The 17,069-nt window shown below is 46.5% G+C and overlaps 1 protein-coding gene and 1 non-coding gene across 2 annotated transcripts in view; one reads left to right on the top strand and one right to left on the bottom strand.

The window, feature by feature from the left end:
• Positions 1-765: 765 nt before the first annotated feature.
• KLF9 (Kruppel like factor 9) overlaps positions 766-17,069 on the bottom strand; it is a 30,233-nt gene continuing 13,929 nt past the window's right edge. The window contains exon 2 of the mRNA XM_036433839.2: positions 766-4,275. Coding sequence (XP_036289732.1) covers positions 4,046-4,275 — 230 coding nt within the window. The 3' untranslated portion in view covers positions 766-4,045. The remainder of the gene's footprint in view (positions 4,276-17,069) is intronic.
• On the top strand, positions 6,635-6,741 carry LOC118716812. Its single transcript, XR_004987270.1, has one exon. It is a non-coding gene; the product is annotated as a U6 spliceosomal RNA (small nuclear RNA).

The raw sequence follows: 17,069 nt of genomic DNA, 5'->3' as shown, positions 1-17,069 counted from the left end.
ATATATATATATATATATATATATATATATTTTTTTTTTTTTTTTTTTTTTTTAAAGAGACGGAGGGCTGAAGTGAGCAGATACAGGTTTAATACTGTCTATACCGCCTATTTGTGTCTTTCAGCAATAAGTTTTTCATCTGAAATATGTGGATAACAGTATCTACTGAATGACCTGGAGAGCTGCTGTAAGGATTAAATGAGAGAAAAGACCTAAACACTTGGCATCGTGATGAGACTATAGTAAGACTCTACTAAGTAATAGGCAGCTAGTATATAGCTATAGAAATGATACACACACACACTTTAGTGTTCACCTTCACCGGGCTTAATGGTTCCACTGCCCCACCTCGGAGACATCAACCGGGGTGTTCTTACCACTATCATGTCTCAAAAGCACCATCTGAGTCTCTCACCTTCTCTGACCAGTTCCCACCACACCTCAGCCTGGTCTGAGCTTTATTACCCTGTTAGTGACTTACACTGTCCTGTTTATATCCCAGCCACCTTCTCTGCTCTTACCCCTGACGTCCTAACATCGCCTGAACATACACACATTCCCCTCCAGCAGCCTCCATTCCACCCCCGCCCCGGAGGCCTGTGACCAGCACGGACGCACGGGTCTGCGCAGACACCGCCCGTGCCAGGCTCCGGGCCGACACTGCTTTGCACTCTTCCTAACATCCTCTGAGCTCAGGAGGAAGAAACGACCGCTCTCGCGGCAAAAATAAGCCACCTTTAAAACACAGAAAGGCAGGACACAATGAAATCTTGATCATTTTTATTATTTTTTATTTGGACAACATATATACATATGTACAAAATACCTACTTGTCAGAATCCCCTATTATAATTTTGTTTGATTTTACAAAAACAGGACAGCAAAATAACTTAGGTCACTAATACTGTACAAAAATAAAACTGATTAAACAGTTGTAAAGATCAGTTTATCTTACAGTGTGTTACAGATCATCCGTGTGAGAGAACATCGCAGGCTATCCAGAGTGATGAGTACTGTGCTAACTCTATCTGCAAACTTACAACTAATCAGTTCCTGTAATTATAACTACCATATGTAATTCTCAAAAAAAAAAAGAAGCATGATGTAGAGACAGACCTTAACGCCAGGGCATCGTTCCGCAGTGGTGAAGGGCTCTCGTCTTCCCTAACCAAGGAGAGGAGTTACCGTAACTCTAAAACTACTAAATGTTTCCAGAATATGACAACTACTTACAGTATTAGGTAAAACAGCGTTCCTTTCTGCTTACACACCCGCAATAAGTCTTTCCAAAAATTCGGTTTGGTTAAAAAAGTAAACAAAAATTACTATCCTGCACTTGGATTTTTTTTAAAAAGTTAAATCCATGGTCTTTTTAATATAAAAAGTAATTGCTTCATGGTTTTTAGTTAAGTTCAATGAACTCTAGTAAGTCCTAGTTGAACCATATCTTCATATGGTAAATCTAATTAGAATGCTGGTTCCTGTTTTGTGACGTTTTTTTAAAACAGGATGTATCACAAAGAATACAAAGCCTTGAGTGTATACGTTACATTACTCTAACATATAAGAGTATATCAAATGTGTGTTTGTCAACACCTTGAAAAAGGCAAGGAGCAACTTTTTTTGGGAAGTGAATTGTGCATTTTTTTTTTTTTTTTTTCAAAACAAGTTGCTGCATTTACATCCATCTAAGTGCTGGACAAAAGCCACATACAGAAAACTACTCCTGAAACTACGGAGATTGTCTTTCACTGACTTTGCCTGGCTTTCCTTCCTTTCTTTCTGGGAGGGAAAGATGAGTTTGCACAAGGTGGTGGGTTGCTAGGCAACCCCCAAACTCCTCTCTCCCCAAAAGGCCGCATGCAGAGGATCCCAAGCAGAACCAGTCCATGAGCTCCGTCAGAAACGGGCAGCCTACCCTATTTCGTATGGAAGAACAGATGTCCTTAAAACTTATTTTTGGACACAAGAAATTAAAATTTGGTTTTAAAATAAGCGTTTCAAAAATCTGAAACAGAGGTAGAACGTGTTCTTTTATTTTTCCTGACATGTTTTCCCCCGTGAGAAAACACTTTCCGTTTTATCCCATGGACTGCTCCCAGTCCCTTAATGTTAAAAGCAGTTCTCTTTATAGAACTACTAATACCACTATGTTGGTTAAACACAACAAAAAGGAAAAAAAAAAAAAAGAAAAAAAAGAAAGAAAAAAGCAAAACCCACCACGTGAGCGATGGCTACTGTGTTGGAAGCAGGAGTCCACACTAGTTCTGACCCGGACACGAACCCGTGGAGGGTGAACTAACGCAGTCCGCTGGCAGGGAGGCGGCCCGGGTTTACACCACACGTCTCTTCTAGCACATGTGCAAACTCCGGGGCATTAGAGCTCCCCGTGTCAAATGCCAGATAAAATTGTCGGAAAGCGTTATTTCTGAAGAAGAAGAAGAAGAAAAAAAAAAATGTAAACATTTTCCCACCATTGCTGCTGACTCCCCCCCGCTTTGAGGTTTCTTCTTCGCTGTGAGAACGCGGCTCGTGTCTCTGGCCGTGGAAAGGCCAAAGGAAGTTTTTCAGGTACATGGCGTGTGACGGACGTAGTGGTTTGGGCCGTTGTAGACACCTGGATACAAGATACATAGTGGTGAGGCTTCGGATGTATCAAGTACAGGGATGGGCTGTCATCCGTGGGGATTCCATGTGCCGGCATGGCGGTCTCCTCTGAGATCGCCGTGGTATTGTCCCTTGGCGCTCACTACTTAGAAGGGCACGTGTTTCTTTTCACAGTTCAGCTCCCTTTTCGTTTTACATAAGCCTTGCACCTGTTAGTGGGAGTTTTGTAGGAACATGGGAAGGAGACCAACACACCTTCCCCCACCCCGGCCCCCCAAAAAACATAGGTGTTTCCAGAGCTAGCTACTGTTAGGCATCCATTCAAATAAAACCCACCAGAGTCGAAGCCCTCTCCCTTCGTGGCATTGTGGTACAATAAGGTGGTGTGAACTGAAAGAACCGGAACATTTGGAAAAGTTAAGAGTCAACATCCTGTTTGTTCTTTTTAAATTATTTAAACAACAACAACAACAACAACAAAACAACCTACCCTCCTTCTCCTTCAGCATCTATTGCATATATTTCTGCCCTCACATCCTCTGTGATTGCTTAGGGAAACGTGTATACTGTAACATAAGCAGATTATAATAACGTGGTTCCAAAAAGAAATGTCTGCTTCTATCCTTAAAGCATGAACGTAACTTATGTCATCCTCTGCATTACAAATTAAAGTGCAGCTTATGTTCTGGGAAGTACAATTCATACAAAGCAAGGTTTAAAAGTTCTGTACTTAAGTGTGTAACCTTTCCAAAGGTTTGTCTTGATTAGTATAAATTCAGACAGCTTACCCATTGACTATAAGTAACTGGTTTGTCTCCAAGTCTTTAGATGACAGGTCATGCTGGAGGAGGTGTGCTCTTGCTTGCATAAAGACAGCTGTGCTATGGCGTTGTTTGTTTGTTTTTTGTCTCAAAAGTTAACATGATTCAAGAGAGTGGTTTTGCTAAAGAAACCGAAGCACACTCGTCATTACATTAAAAGGTTTACAAAAAACAATTCTTGAGAGACAGCAAGCAGGGAGGGCCCGGAATCACTGTGATGCCACAGGTCAACTCACCCCGTCAGACATATGTACACCAGTGTCGAATCGTTAAAATTCTGCCCCAGCCTTGGCCGAACCCCACCCACGATCACTCTCCCATCCCACCTCCACCCCCCTCAAACCCCCCCCCCCAAAAAAAAAAAAATAAAGAAGGGGGGAAAAATTTTGCTTTTCCTCTAAAAGTCAGAGGCGGTTCGGAGCTCCCTTGGGCCGCAATGTGCTTTTTAAAAACAACGCGGGGAGAGGGGGAATCAGAATATGGACCAGAGAGCGGGGTTCCTGTGCTGGCGGCGGGCCTCCCGGGCCTGGGTTCCGCGTGTCTGTCCGTGGGTGGGGAGTCGTGGTGTCTGTCCGGGCCGGTCCCTCCTGGCTGCCGCGGCGGCGGCAGGTAGCACCTCACAAGGGGCTGGCCAGGGCCTTTTTGGATCGCTTGATCATGCTGGGGTGGAACTCGGTGTGGCGCCGGGCGTGCTTGGTGAGGTGGTCGCTCCTCATGAAGCGCTTCTCGCAGAGCGGGCAGCGGAACTGCTTCTCCCCGGTGTGGGTGCGGTAGTGGCGGGTCAGCTCGTCGGAGCGGGAGAACTTCTTAAGGCAGTCCGGCCACGTGCAGGGGAAGGGCCGCTCACCTGAGGGAGGCAATCAGGCAAGAGACCGTTTCAGGGACACGAAACAGAAACCCTGAAGGCCGGCGATGACCAGCAATCCCGAGGACCCAAAGGGCAAGCAAATCCCCTGCAGGGAAGTGGGATGGGATGAATGGTGTGGGCCCCCCCCCCCCATCCCCTGAGGCAGAGGCTGGAGTCCTCGCCCCCAGCTCCTGAGAATGTGGCTGCCTGTGGAGAGAAGGCCTTTAAAGAAATAGTGAAGGTTAAAAGAGGTCAGGAGACCGGGTGCTAAGCCAACGACGGGTGCCCTTGTAAGAAGAGGCGATGCCCGCTGGCCTGGGTGGCTCAGTTGGTGGGGCGACCTCCCTCCCGTGCACCAAGAGGTCCCCGGTTCCATTCCCCAGGAGGGGGCATGCAGGAGGCAGCTGACCGAAGTTTCTCTCTCACATTCATGATTCTTTCTCTCTCTCTCTCACTCCCTCCCTCAATAAAAACATTTTTTAGCCCTAACCAGTTTGGCTCAATGGATAGAGCATCAGCCTGTGCACTCAAGAGCCCCAGGTTCAATTCTGGTCAGGGGCATGTACCTGGGTTGCGGGCACATCCCCAGTGTGTGTGTGTGGGAGGCAGCTGATCAATGTTTCTCTCTCATCGATATTTCTAACTCTCTATCTTTCTCCCTTCCCCTCTGTAAAATATCAATAAAATATATTAAAAAACAAAACATTTTTTTTTAAAAAGAAGAGGAGATGAGGAAAGACCATGCAAAGACAGGCACCTCCAAGCCAGGGAGAGAGAACCCTCAGAAGAAACCACCTCTGCCAAACACCTTACTCTGGGACGTGCAGCCCCTCAAACTGAGAGAAACACGTTTCTGTTGTTGAGGCTGCCTGGGCTGTGGGGCTTAGCTATGGTGGCCCTGGAAAGCTGGTACCAGGAAGGAATAGCTGAGCATCATCTCTGAGCAAATGAGCTTGCTGTTTTGTACCCAATGGATTCCCCAAGAGCCTTGGGAATTGCTCGTTCTGGTTTATGGTACGCGGTTGCCGGCTTCATGAGATCCCCCAGAGGAGCCAAACACTCAGGCCTTTGCTTCGTGGCGTCCCAGAGATGGAAGAGAACATAGGCGTCTAGGCCAAAGGACCTCCCACCCGGAGCACATCTCCCCGAGCTCCCACCGAGGGCACAGCTGGAGATGGGAGCCACAGCAGAGCCAGCCTGCTGTCCTCAGCATCCTCGGCACACACGCCCGCCGAAGGAAAAGTTCCCTCCCTGCGGAGGCCACATTTTATAGTCATATTTTCTTCAATCTAAAAATAAGGTTGTTCCCTCTGCCACATAGTAATCCTCTAAATATCTAAAGACAGCTCACATATCGTTCCCTAATCTTTCCTTGTCTAGACTAAACAATCTGAGTGTCTTCCATATTTCTCACAGGAGAAGAACCAACATTATTCTACGTAATAGCCTAGAAGTGCAGGCACAGAGCTGAGACCATTATCTCACTGCAGTCTCACAGGATACTCCCCGGAGTTGGCCCATTTCACAGATGAGGAAACAGAGGGGTAACACTCGACAGTGGCTCCATATCCCTCCCCATCCTAGTTGCTTTCCTCAAATTCACGTTATTGTCTGTGTCCCTTGAAAATGCAGCTACACCTTGTCTTCCAGACACAGTCAGGCCAGCAAGATGGCAGGGGAGGGACCGAGTCCGTGTTTGGGGGACACGCAGCCGAAATGCAGAGCGAGCTGTCTAAGAGGAGAGTCTTGCTGGCTCCTCTAGCTCCAGGCGCCAGCCTGCTCTTCACACCTTTCCAAGCACAGCCCGGAGCAGCTGTTCCATGGGCTCAGGCACACAACTCCTGGTTCACACAGAAAACTCCAAGGCACTCCTCTGTCCTGCGAGGAGTGAATCTTTTCTCTCTCTGGTCCCCCGCCCTCCTGGAACCCAGAGACCAGAGACTCCGAAGGCTGGGAGCTGTCCAGCGTGGAGTGACTGAATCGCCCAAAGGTTTTCCTTTGCCCCAGCTCCTCCTCACCTGTGCCAGAGATGCAGAAATAATGGTAACAACAAGGCAAATCCCCATCGCCTCATGGCTGCTCTCCATGACTAAGGTTTTATCTGCTGTCCTCTGAGCAGAGCCATGGTCTTCACAGTCTCGCCAGCCCACCTGCTCTGTGGGAAAGCCCGAGTGGGCAAAACTGTATTCAATGGCCCTCCTCCTCTTATCCACAGGGATGTGTTACAAGACCCCCATGGGGGTCCGAATAGTACCAAACCCTATCCATACACTTGACAGCTTCTCTTCAGCATCTCCGAATTGCCAGCATCACTATTCCTGCACTTTGGGGCCGTTATTAACCAAAACAAGGGTAACTTGTGCTCGCTTCGGCAGCACATGTACTAAAATTGGAACGATACAGAGAAGATTAGCATGGCCCCTGTGCAAGGATGACACACAAATTTGTAAAGTGTTCCATATTTACATAATACTACTACTACTACTAATAATAATAATAATAAAAGGGTAACTTGAACGCCATCACTGCCACACTGGGACAGTCTATTGATAACTGAGAGGGTCACTAAGTGAGGAGCAGGAATGGAGCGTAGACAGTACGGACATGCTGGACAAAGAGATGATCACATCTAAGAGGAATGATGCATACAGCAGAGTAGTCAACACACCGCCCAGGATGTACACAATTTACGACTTACGAATTCTTTATTTCTGGAATATCCCAGTTAATACTGTCAGACCGCTATTGCCCGTGGGTAACTAAAACCAAAGAAAGGGAGACTGAGAAGGGGACTACCACAGGCCAGTTCGCTATATACGGGGGTCTAGGTGTAAGCCCTCACTGAGCTCGGGGCTGAAAATCCACAGCAGCAAAAGGCGACAGCGAACCAGTGAATGCTGAGCCCCACCCAGGTGGGTGAGCGCTCAGGCTAATGGTGCCTGAGCATGCACAGCGGCCTGGTAGGGGCAAAACAAACAGAAAAGCAAAGAGCTTCACACTGAACTCTGGAAAACTCAACCACGAGGAGTTGGAAACTACAATTTGATGCTTTAACTAGCATTTTCACCCAGTTCAGATCTCCAGGCAAAAGGCGAAATGCAGGTTGTCACCACCCACAAGTTTGAGCTTCCTAGGGCAAAGACAATGCCACATCTGACTGTTGTCTGCTGCGCTGCCAAACATTTAGTAACTGCTTCGACTGTGTGTGTGTGTGCGTGTGTGTGTGTGTGTGTGTGTGTGGAGTATGTTCATGCTCCAGATTGCTCACATGACCAAAGCCTGCTCAGAAGTTCCCGGATCCCTGGGCAAAACTCCTGCACTAATCCAGACTTAGACAGCAACCACGCCCTCTCTAAGCCCAATGATGTGTCTGTGGGAGAAATGTGCTTTCAAACATGCTGTGTTAAAAATACATATAAAATAAAGGAGAATAATCCAGAGAGTGGTAAGTTGTGAAAACCAAAACAAACAACAGAACTTGGTCTCTGCTCTCTCCTCACTGCAGCCCCCGCTGCCTGCTTTGCGGAGAGGAAAGGGCAGCGTTTGCTCGGTGCTTGTGAGGACAGAACCCACCAGCCGCGGTTTCCGTGGGGCCGTGGGAAGGTGGTTTAGCTTACTCAATGGCACGTGCTTCTTCCAGGTGAGTCACGAGAGGAGGTTAATTTAGGGGAATGGACTGTCTCTGTGTGGAGAAAAATGGACCAGAAGCCCACCCTGCCATGTGCTGGGATCCTAAAAGAAATAAGGCGCACCCTCTGGGGGAGGGTGGTTTTGTGGGAGTGACAGCGAGGAGGAAACTGTCCGGAAGCCCGAGTCAGCTGCATACACAGAACTACTAAGTACGGATACTCCCAGTGTATGTATCAATACATTTCAACTGTGATCAGGGTCCGTACCCCCGGAATGCACTTTCCATCGCCCCTCTGGCTACGATCTATTCCCCGCCCCTCACAGTTGTCTTCATGCGGTAGCTCTCCCTGCTGCCAACCCAGATGCTGCCACTGGCCTGGCATCCTTACCCCTGAGTGCCCCAGAGTGAAGAGAGGGCCACCCACAGAGGCCAGCGCAAGCCAGTCAACAGCAGCCTTTGTTCGGCTCATGTAACTCGGATAACTCAAGTGTACAGTTCCCAAGCGTTTAAAAAGGCGCCTCTTTGGAAGTGAGCTGCTGGTGGAAAAGCTCTGGGCTCCCTGCGATTCTCCTTGGATCCTGTGGGAAAGCAGCAGGAGCTCTTGAACAACACTCTTCATCAGGGGCTGCAAACTACGGCCCACGGGCCAGAAGCAATGGGCCACCTGGTTTTTGTCAAGTCCACCAGCTAAGAATGGGCTAAACACCATTCTTAGATTTGCTTTTTACCAAATGGTTCGGGGGTGCGGGGTGGAGAAGAAATCAAAAGAATCATATTGTGTGACAGGAGAGAGTTACATGCAGTTCACATCCATATACAAAGTTGAACTGGGACCACAGCTGGGTCTCCACGACAGCGGAAGGTTGAGGAGTTGCGACAGAGATCGTGTGGCTCACAGAGCAGAGGATATTGACTGCTGGGTCCTTTATAGGAAGCTGGCTGACTCCCGATCTCCATCTGAAGATGTGAACTTGCACCTGGGGTAAATCCAGTGTCTTCAGGAGCCAGATACACAATAAAAATGGGTGAGCCGAAACCAGTTTGGCTCAGTGGACAGAGCGTTGGCCTGCGGACTGAAAGGTCCCAGGTTCCATGATTCCCGTTAAGGGCATGTGCCTTGGTTGCGGGCACATCCCCAGTAGGGGGTATGCAGGAGGCAGCTGATCGATGATTCTCTCTCATCGATGTTTTTAACTCTCTATCCCTATCTCTTCCTCTCTGTGAAAAAATCTATAAAAAACAAAACAAAAAAAAAAAAAAAAAAAAAAAAAACGGGTGAGCCGAAAAACGGTTTGGCTCAATGGATAGAGCGTTGGCTTGGGGACTGAAGGGTCCCAGGTTCGATTCCGGCCCAGGGCATGTACCTTGGTTGCGGGCATATCCCCAGTAGGGGTTGTGCAAGAGGCAGCTGATCGATGACTCTCTCTCATCGATGTTTCTAACTCTGTATCTCTCTCCCTTCCTCTCTGTACAAAATCAATAAAATATATTTAAAGAACAAACAAACAAACAAACCAAAAAACGGGTGAAATGCCAAGCGTAGGAGATCACGGGTCACGGTGGGATCCATGGCCCACGGGGAAGTGCTTTTCCCTATGAAAGGCATTCAGTTCAACCCTCTGTCACACCTTGTGCTGGCCAAGCAGGGTCTGTGCAAGGGACTCTGCATCCTTCCTGGGACTTAGAATTTGGAGCCTTTTAACATCGCCCAATACGTGGACCCCACAGAGAGTTCGCATACAACCTACTATGGGGCACACTCCAGCATGCTCCTCAATGACAGACACATAACAAGGTATCCTCTGGAAAACGAACAGAATTTCGGGTGGAACGGGACCAGAGATGGCGTGCAGAGTTGGAAGGAGGCCTGATGATGGGGTGCCCCGCATCCTGCAGCTAGAGGGAGAGACTGAGTCGGTTCCTTACTCTCATCACAGTGCTAAGGCCCCCAAAAGAATGGACTGCCTTCTTCATGCCGAACAAATCCTACCCGGGGATCAACTATCAATTGAAGACTATTTAAGCTTGTCCCTGGCATTAACCAGGGTGTCACCATCCTCCCGGGAGGAAGGGAGAGGAACAGACACGTACCAGTGCTTTATTTATGGCCTTCGCAGGAAAACACACCCAGCGGCGGTGACACGATCAAGCTCTGCGTTACTGGAGCAGCGCTGTTAACAGCCCAAGCTTCTCCACACGTTCATTATTTATACCGCACTCCCCTCCCCTTTCGGCAACGAGCTAAGCACCTCTCCCTGACAGACTCGGCTCAGAGCATAAAATAAACCTTACCGAAACCGCTCCCGAACGCTGCAGCAAATGAGTAAAAGGCTCTCTCAGCAGAGAAGGCCAGGCTTCCGGAAGTCTCTGGGGCCTCCAGTGGGTTCTGGAGATGTGGAGTGGAGCCTGCCGGCTGCGGTGTGCCTGCCTCGTGAGTCCGAATGAGGGCTCCCTGCTTTCCAGGAGGAGCCTGCACTCTACCAGGGGATGAGTATGCCTATGCCACGTGAAGCTTGTTCTTCCCAGGAAAGTATAGAAACGAACAGTGTTGAGTCCTCCATGGAAAGGGGGAACAAGCAAAAGTGGAGGGATCGCTCCCTGGATACACCTGCTGCTGAGGCCCTGGCCTGGGGTCAGAGAGGCCTATGCTCTCCATACCCCTCCTTTCCCACCTGGTTCTTCTCCCCTTTCCTTTCTCAACTCCACAGAAGGTGCCGACAATGGGCTGACCTTAACAGAGGCAAGAAGGTTCCACACACAAACTCTAGGCCTGTTCAGGCAGCTCAGCTGGCTTGTGTCATCCCAACGGGCCAAGGCTGCGGATTTGATCCCCAGTCATGGCACATATAAGAATCAACCAATGTGTGCATCAGGAAGTGAAACAACTCAGTGATAAGTCTTCCTTTCTCTCTCTCCTCTCCTCTCCTCTCCTCTCCTCTCCTCTCCTCTCCTCTCCTCTCCAAACCAATAAATCAAAAAATTTAAAAATCCAAAACTCCGAAGTTTCCATTGCCTCTAGCAGAAGTAACCCAGTAAAGCAAAGCTAAGGGAACTAGACCTCCTTTTCAGAACAGAACTCTAAAAACGCCAATTAAGGATGATAGCTTCTCACAGATGTACAAAGCCAAGGCTGCCTCTTGAAAAAGAGCAGTATTTTTAATTGCAAAAACAAACAAACAAAACACACACACACAAAAAAAACACACACAAAAAACACACAACCAAGTAGGATTCCAGAGATAAAAGGATAATCTGATATTAGGAAATCATATTGATGTTATTCCCCATTTTAACAGGCTAACACACCCGCATCCACCCACCCACACATCTTGCCTTAACAAATACAAAATAGTATTTAACTTGTTGGAAATAGAGAAATAGTTCCTTAACAGGCTTTAAAAACAACAACAACAACAACAAAAACACACAGATCTGAAACCTTTCCCCAGCAAGGTCAATTGTAAAATAAAGTCAAGCTCAAAGCATGGGTGGACATCTGCCCCCATCACTGCCATTTAATGTTGAGAAAATGTAGTGAGTGCAACTAGTAAACAGAATAAGAAGCAAATTGTGAAAGCAGGAAGTGAAATAGGCATTGTTCAGTGGATATAACTTTCTATTTGGAAAGCCCAAGATAAATAACTGAAAAATTAATGTAAATTAAAAATGCGTTCATAGGAATAAGGATACAAAAGAGCAATGGTTTTCTTATATGCTAACCCTGTGGTCAGCAAACTGTGGCTCTTTGGCCCTTTGAGTGTGGCTCTTCCACAAAATACCACGGCCTGGGCAAGTCTCTTTTGAAGAAGTGGCGTTAGAAGAAGTTTAAGTTTAAAAAAATTAGGTTCTCAAAAGAAATTTCAATCGTGTACTGTTGATATTTGGCTCTGTTGACTAATGAGTTTGCCGACCACTGTGCTAACTAAAGCTGGTCAGTATAAGCTTAACAAAAAAAATTCAGGACCTGAGTGAAGAAAACCCTAATTTAAAAGAAAGCAAACGAACGGAACATTTCCCTGCTCTTGGCCGCTAAGACTCAATGGTGAGAATATGGCAATTTTGTACAAATTCATCTATGAAATTAACACAACCCATAGAAATCCTTTGTTCTTGAACTTGACAAAATTACTCTAAAGTTCATTTGCAAGAATAAGTATGCTCAACTTGCCAAGGAACTTTTGCATTAGAATAATAATAAGTGAGCACTTGTAACACCAGTTATTAAAATGTATGATTAAAGCTGAAATAATTAAGATGGTGTGATGCTAGCACAGGAAGAGGCAACTCAGTGGAGCAGACTTGAGTCTGAAAATAAACTCAGACTCTACAAGGTTGAGACACTGCAACTCCGTGAATAAAAGGATGTTTAATTTGATAAATAGCATAGATATCAGGTCTTAAAAAATTGCATCTGGTCTTAACTGGTTTGGCTCAGAGGATAGAGTGTGGGTCTGCGGACTGAAAGGTCCCAGGTTCGATTCCGGTCAAAGCCATGTACCTTGGTTGTGGGCACATCCCCAGTAGGGGGTGTTCAGGAGGCAGCTGATCGAAATTTCTCTCTCTCAGATGTTTCTAACTCTCTATCCCTCTCCCTTCTCTGTAAAAAAATCAATAAAAACATATTTTTAAAGAAATTAGCCCTAACTGGTTTGGCTCAATGGATAGAGCGCTGGCCTGTGGACTGAAGGGTCCCAGGTTCGATTCCACTCAAGGGCATGTACCTTGGTTGCAGGCACATCCCCAGTAGGGGGTGTGCAGAAGTTAGCTGATCGATGTTTCTCTCTCATTAATGTTTTTAATTCTCTATCCCTCTCCTTTCCTTTCTGTAAAATATCAATAAAATATATTTTAAAAAATTAGATCTGGATCCCTACCTTCTACTTTTAAATAAATTCCCAATGGATGTGAATGTAAAAAGAATTAAACTATAAAGGTAAAAGGAAATATAGATGCACATTTTTAGAATCTTGGAAAGGGGAGATTTTCTAAACTTGAAACCAAAGGCAAAATCCTACTTAATGGATAATTTTGAAATACATAAAAAACTTGTTTCAAAGAAATTTCAGGACCAAAAGAGTGAACTAATAAAGGAAACTGCAACACATAAAAAAGGTTAAAATCTGTAATATAAAAAGGGCACTTACAAATCAAAATGAGTAGGCCGATTTAATAAAATTTAGTATGGATGCAAATATAATAAGTTATACACTAATGGCTAATAAATATATAAAAATACATTCAATTTCACAAGTAATCAAAGTATACTAATTAAAACACCAATGAAATGTTTATCAGGCTGGTGAAAATGTTACAGTATGTTCATATACCTTTCACTGGTGGAGGTATGAGGAAATTGGCCCTCTATTGCACAGATGGGTCTTATAATTGATCCAGGACCAGATGGCGATATATTTGTCTAGGAATTGTTTTTGGTAATAATTAGATGGGAACACAAAAATATATAGGGATATCAGCATTGTTCATAAAAGATTAGCTTTGATAATTCAAATGTGTAACAATATCCCTCCAGGGGTCCTCAAACTTTTTAAAGTGGGGGCCAGATTACGGTCCCTCAGAGAGCTGGAGGGCCGGACTATATGAACTACTAATTCCTACTGTAACACCTCGGCTGCGCTCACTGCCCAAAAAACTTGGCGGGCCGGATCAGACTCCTCTGCGGGCCGCATGTGGCCCACGGGCCGTAGTTTGAAGACCCCTCACCGGTTTGGCTCAGTGGATAGAGCGTCGGCTCCCAGACTCAAGGGTCCCGGGTTCGATTCCGGCGAAAGACCTGTACCTTGATTGCAGGCTCGATCCCCAGTAAGGGTTATGCAGGAGGCAGCTGGTCGATGTTTCTCTCTCATCAATGTTTCTAACTCTCTATCCCTTGCCCTTCCTCTCTGTAAAAAAAATAAATAAAATATAAATAAAAAAATAATAAATAAATATGTAACAATAAAGAACTAGATATAAGTGTAACCAAATAGTGGAATAATATGTACCTGTTAAAAAAGTACTAGGTGGTGACAATGAAATGGAAAGATGTTAGCAGTACATTGCTAAGTGAAAAGAGTACAATCTACAGTGTACATAGTAGAATGTGGACATGTATGGAGAGAGAAAATCCTGGGAACAGATGATTATCTACAGGTCAGGGGACAAAGAGTGACTTCTTTCTGTAATTTCCTCCTATATTTTCTAATTTTTTTTTAAACAGTAAGTACAAATCTAGAATGAGAAGACGTCAGGAAAAGTCTTATAGAAAACAATGGCGTGCTTGTCGAGTTTAAATTTTCCCAAGAATGGCTTATGTAATCATGGGGAATGGAAAGGATTTGCTTTCTATTGAGGAATTACTGGGACACTCCAGGGTTCAAGACAAAGAAAGGATCAACCAAAGGACTTGCATGCATGCATATAAGCCTACTTAATAGACCCAGATACCAGAGGGGTGAGGGCAGGAGTGGGGGGTGGGAGGGGGCAATGGGGATAAGGACACATATGTAATAATTTAATAAATAAAGAGAGAATGAATATATATATATGTATATATGTATGTATATATATATACATATATACACACACACACACATATATATATATATATATATATAATTTTTAAAGACCAAAGAAAGGAGAGGCATCATTCTGTGTCTTTCTCAAATAAATTGTTAGAAAGTGAGAAACTTTCAGAGCAAGCTACATCTGTTTTCTCACTCCTCCTCCACCTCCCCCTCTGCTCCTTTTTCTATATGTGAAAGGAAGATGGCCTGTAGAACAGACAGGAATCTCCCTTCAGACCCGGGAGCCACACAGACAGGAGCAGCAGGGCTGCCCCACCAAGGAGTGTTCCCGTTAGGAAGCTGGGGAGAAGTGTGGATGCAGAAAGCCAAAACCAACACAGCATTCCTCACGGATGAGGCTGGGGAGACATGTACACACACACACACACACACACACACACACACACACACACTGCCCTGACCCCAGGCCTTCGGTGCCCCTTGTCCATCATCATCTGTCCTCGTTACCTACAGCAAAGCGACGTGGACTTGAAGATACCAAATGTGAGCCTTTGCTTTATGTTTCAATTCCATTACTCTCAAGTGCAGACGCACCCACACCCTCAACAAGAGGAGGTATGTAGGCCATCTATGGGTACAGGCAATCCTACATTTCCCTACACAAATCACTCCCATTCCCGCTGGACTAAAAATACCGAGAAATCAAAGCCTTCCTGTCTGCCCAGAATATCACCACCTACACATGTAGATGTTCTGGAAAAATGAAAACACTTGGTAAGCTTTGGAAGAGGAATCCTGTCTGAATGCCACCCCATTGTATTCCCATTTGCTCCTGCCCCCCCCCCCCCCCCCCCCCCCCCCCGCTCCCCTCCTGTGACCTGGCTTCCCTTTCTACGGTAGGTGTTGATACAAAGAGTCACTATAGAGTTTGGATGTGTGATTTTTCCTCCCAGGCCGGTGTTTATCTGAGGAAGGCAGCTGGCCCATACATTAGGTTCTGCACCAGGAAGTGGGTGTGTGTGTGTGTGTGTAACCTGGCACCTGGCACTTCCTCGCTGGAGCACGCTGTCCAGGAAGCCAGCCTGTCGGAGCAGTGCTAGCAGACCACAACCTCACCAGATCCGTGAGGCAGCTGCTGGGCTGGGACCTCAGAGAAAGATGGCAGACAATGGATTCTTGGCTCTTTGGGCTCTCAGCCCAGCCAGAGGTATGTCTTAGGGGTCTCAGTTACACGGCCCCCACCTCAGCACCTTGGAACCAGCAAAGAGGTGAAGTGACTTCCCCACAGCCAGGCCCCAATCAGCTGATTCCCATGCCCACCATCTTCCTGCCATCCCAGACGATGATGCTTCTTCCCAGTTATTTGTGGAAACGAGAAATAATAAATAAACCTACCAGGCACTACACAATGAACGGACATACGTGTTTGATGGCAAAGCTATCCTGAGAACATAGATTCTTAGGATCTTTGCGTTTTGGGTGCTTTTTATGACCACAGAATTCAAACCTGTCCTGTTTCAGACAAAGCCAACTCGGAGGGCAGGTGATGTCCCCAAGGACGCCCCTAGATTGGAACGGGTTGTCAAGTCCCTCCTTCCGCTTGAGCACAAAGCAAGAGTAGAAGTGAACGAAGAGAAGAGGCCCTAACGAGGCATAGAGAGAGCCTCTTAGGGCATGTTTTCCTAATTCTCTGACTTCCCAGATGCATGGCCTTGGGGAGGGCAGAGCCAGTTTATAACAAATAACTGTTGAGCTTTAAATTTAAAAAATAGAGTTTTAAAACTGTAAAGCAGCTGAAACCGGTTTGGCTCAGTGGTAGAGCATCGGTCTGCGGACTGAAAGGTCCCGGGTTCGATTCCGGTCAAGGGCATGAATGTTGGTTGCGGGCACATCCCCGGTGGGGGGTGTGCAGGCGGCAGCTGGCCGATGTTTCTCTCTCATCGACGTTTCTGGCTCTCTATTTCTCTCCCTTCCTCTCTGTAAAAAATCAATAAAATATATTAAACAACAACAACCCCCCCCCCCCCCAAAAAAAAAAAAACCTGTAAAGCAGCTCTCTTGATTGGCCAGAATGTCCTGCCAAGACCTGGGCTGCAGGGAACGAGAGATTAGAGGGGCTGTGTGAGGAGAACAGACGCACAGGTCTTTGAGAGGAGCTGGCCTTCTCTCTCCTTTTAGAAACAGGCTGGGCAGCCCCAGAGGAGCAGCCACTGCCACAGGCCCAGAACAGCCCCTCCAGGAAGTCCCCGCAGTGACTCCGCTGAGAGAAGGGTCTCTGTGCATGCCTCGCAGCTCTGCACTCTTCCAAATGTCTGTGTTTTTGTTTTTAAATATACCCTTATTGATTTCAGAGAGGAGGGGAGAGGGAGAGAGAGAAACATCAATGATGAGAGAGAATCACTGACCAGCTGCCTCCTGCACACACACCCCACACTGGGGACAGAGCCCCACAACTGGGGCATGTGCCCTGACTGGGACTCAAACTATGACCTCCTGGTTTATAGGTCAACACTCAACCACTGAGCCGCGCCGGCCAGGCCAAATGTCTGTCCTTGTGCGTGCCTGAGCCCAAGACCAAGCACTCGGGAAAAGGCCACAGGAGGACTGAGTCACAGAGGACAAGGCTCTAACACCGGGAG

Source organism: Pipistrellus kuhlii, unplaced genomic scaffold (assembly GCF_014108245.1).
Source record: "Pipistrellus kuhlii isolate mPipKuh1 unplaced genomic scaffold, mPipKuh1.p scaffold_m20_p_12, whole genome shotgun sequence".
Classification (NCBI taxonomy): Eukaryota; Metazoa; Chordata; class Mammalia; order Chiroptera; family Vespertilionidae; genus Pipistrellus; species Pipistrellus kuhlii.
The sequence above is the reverse complement of the archived record's forward strand: the minus strand, read 5'-3'. Positions and strand labels throughout refer to the sequence as shown.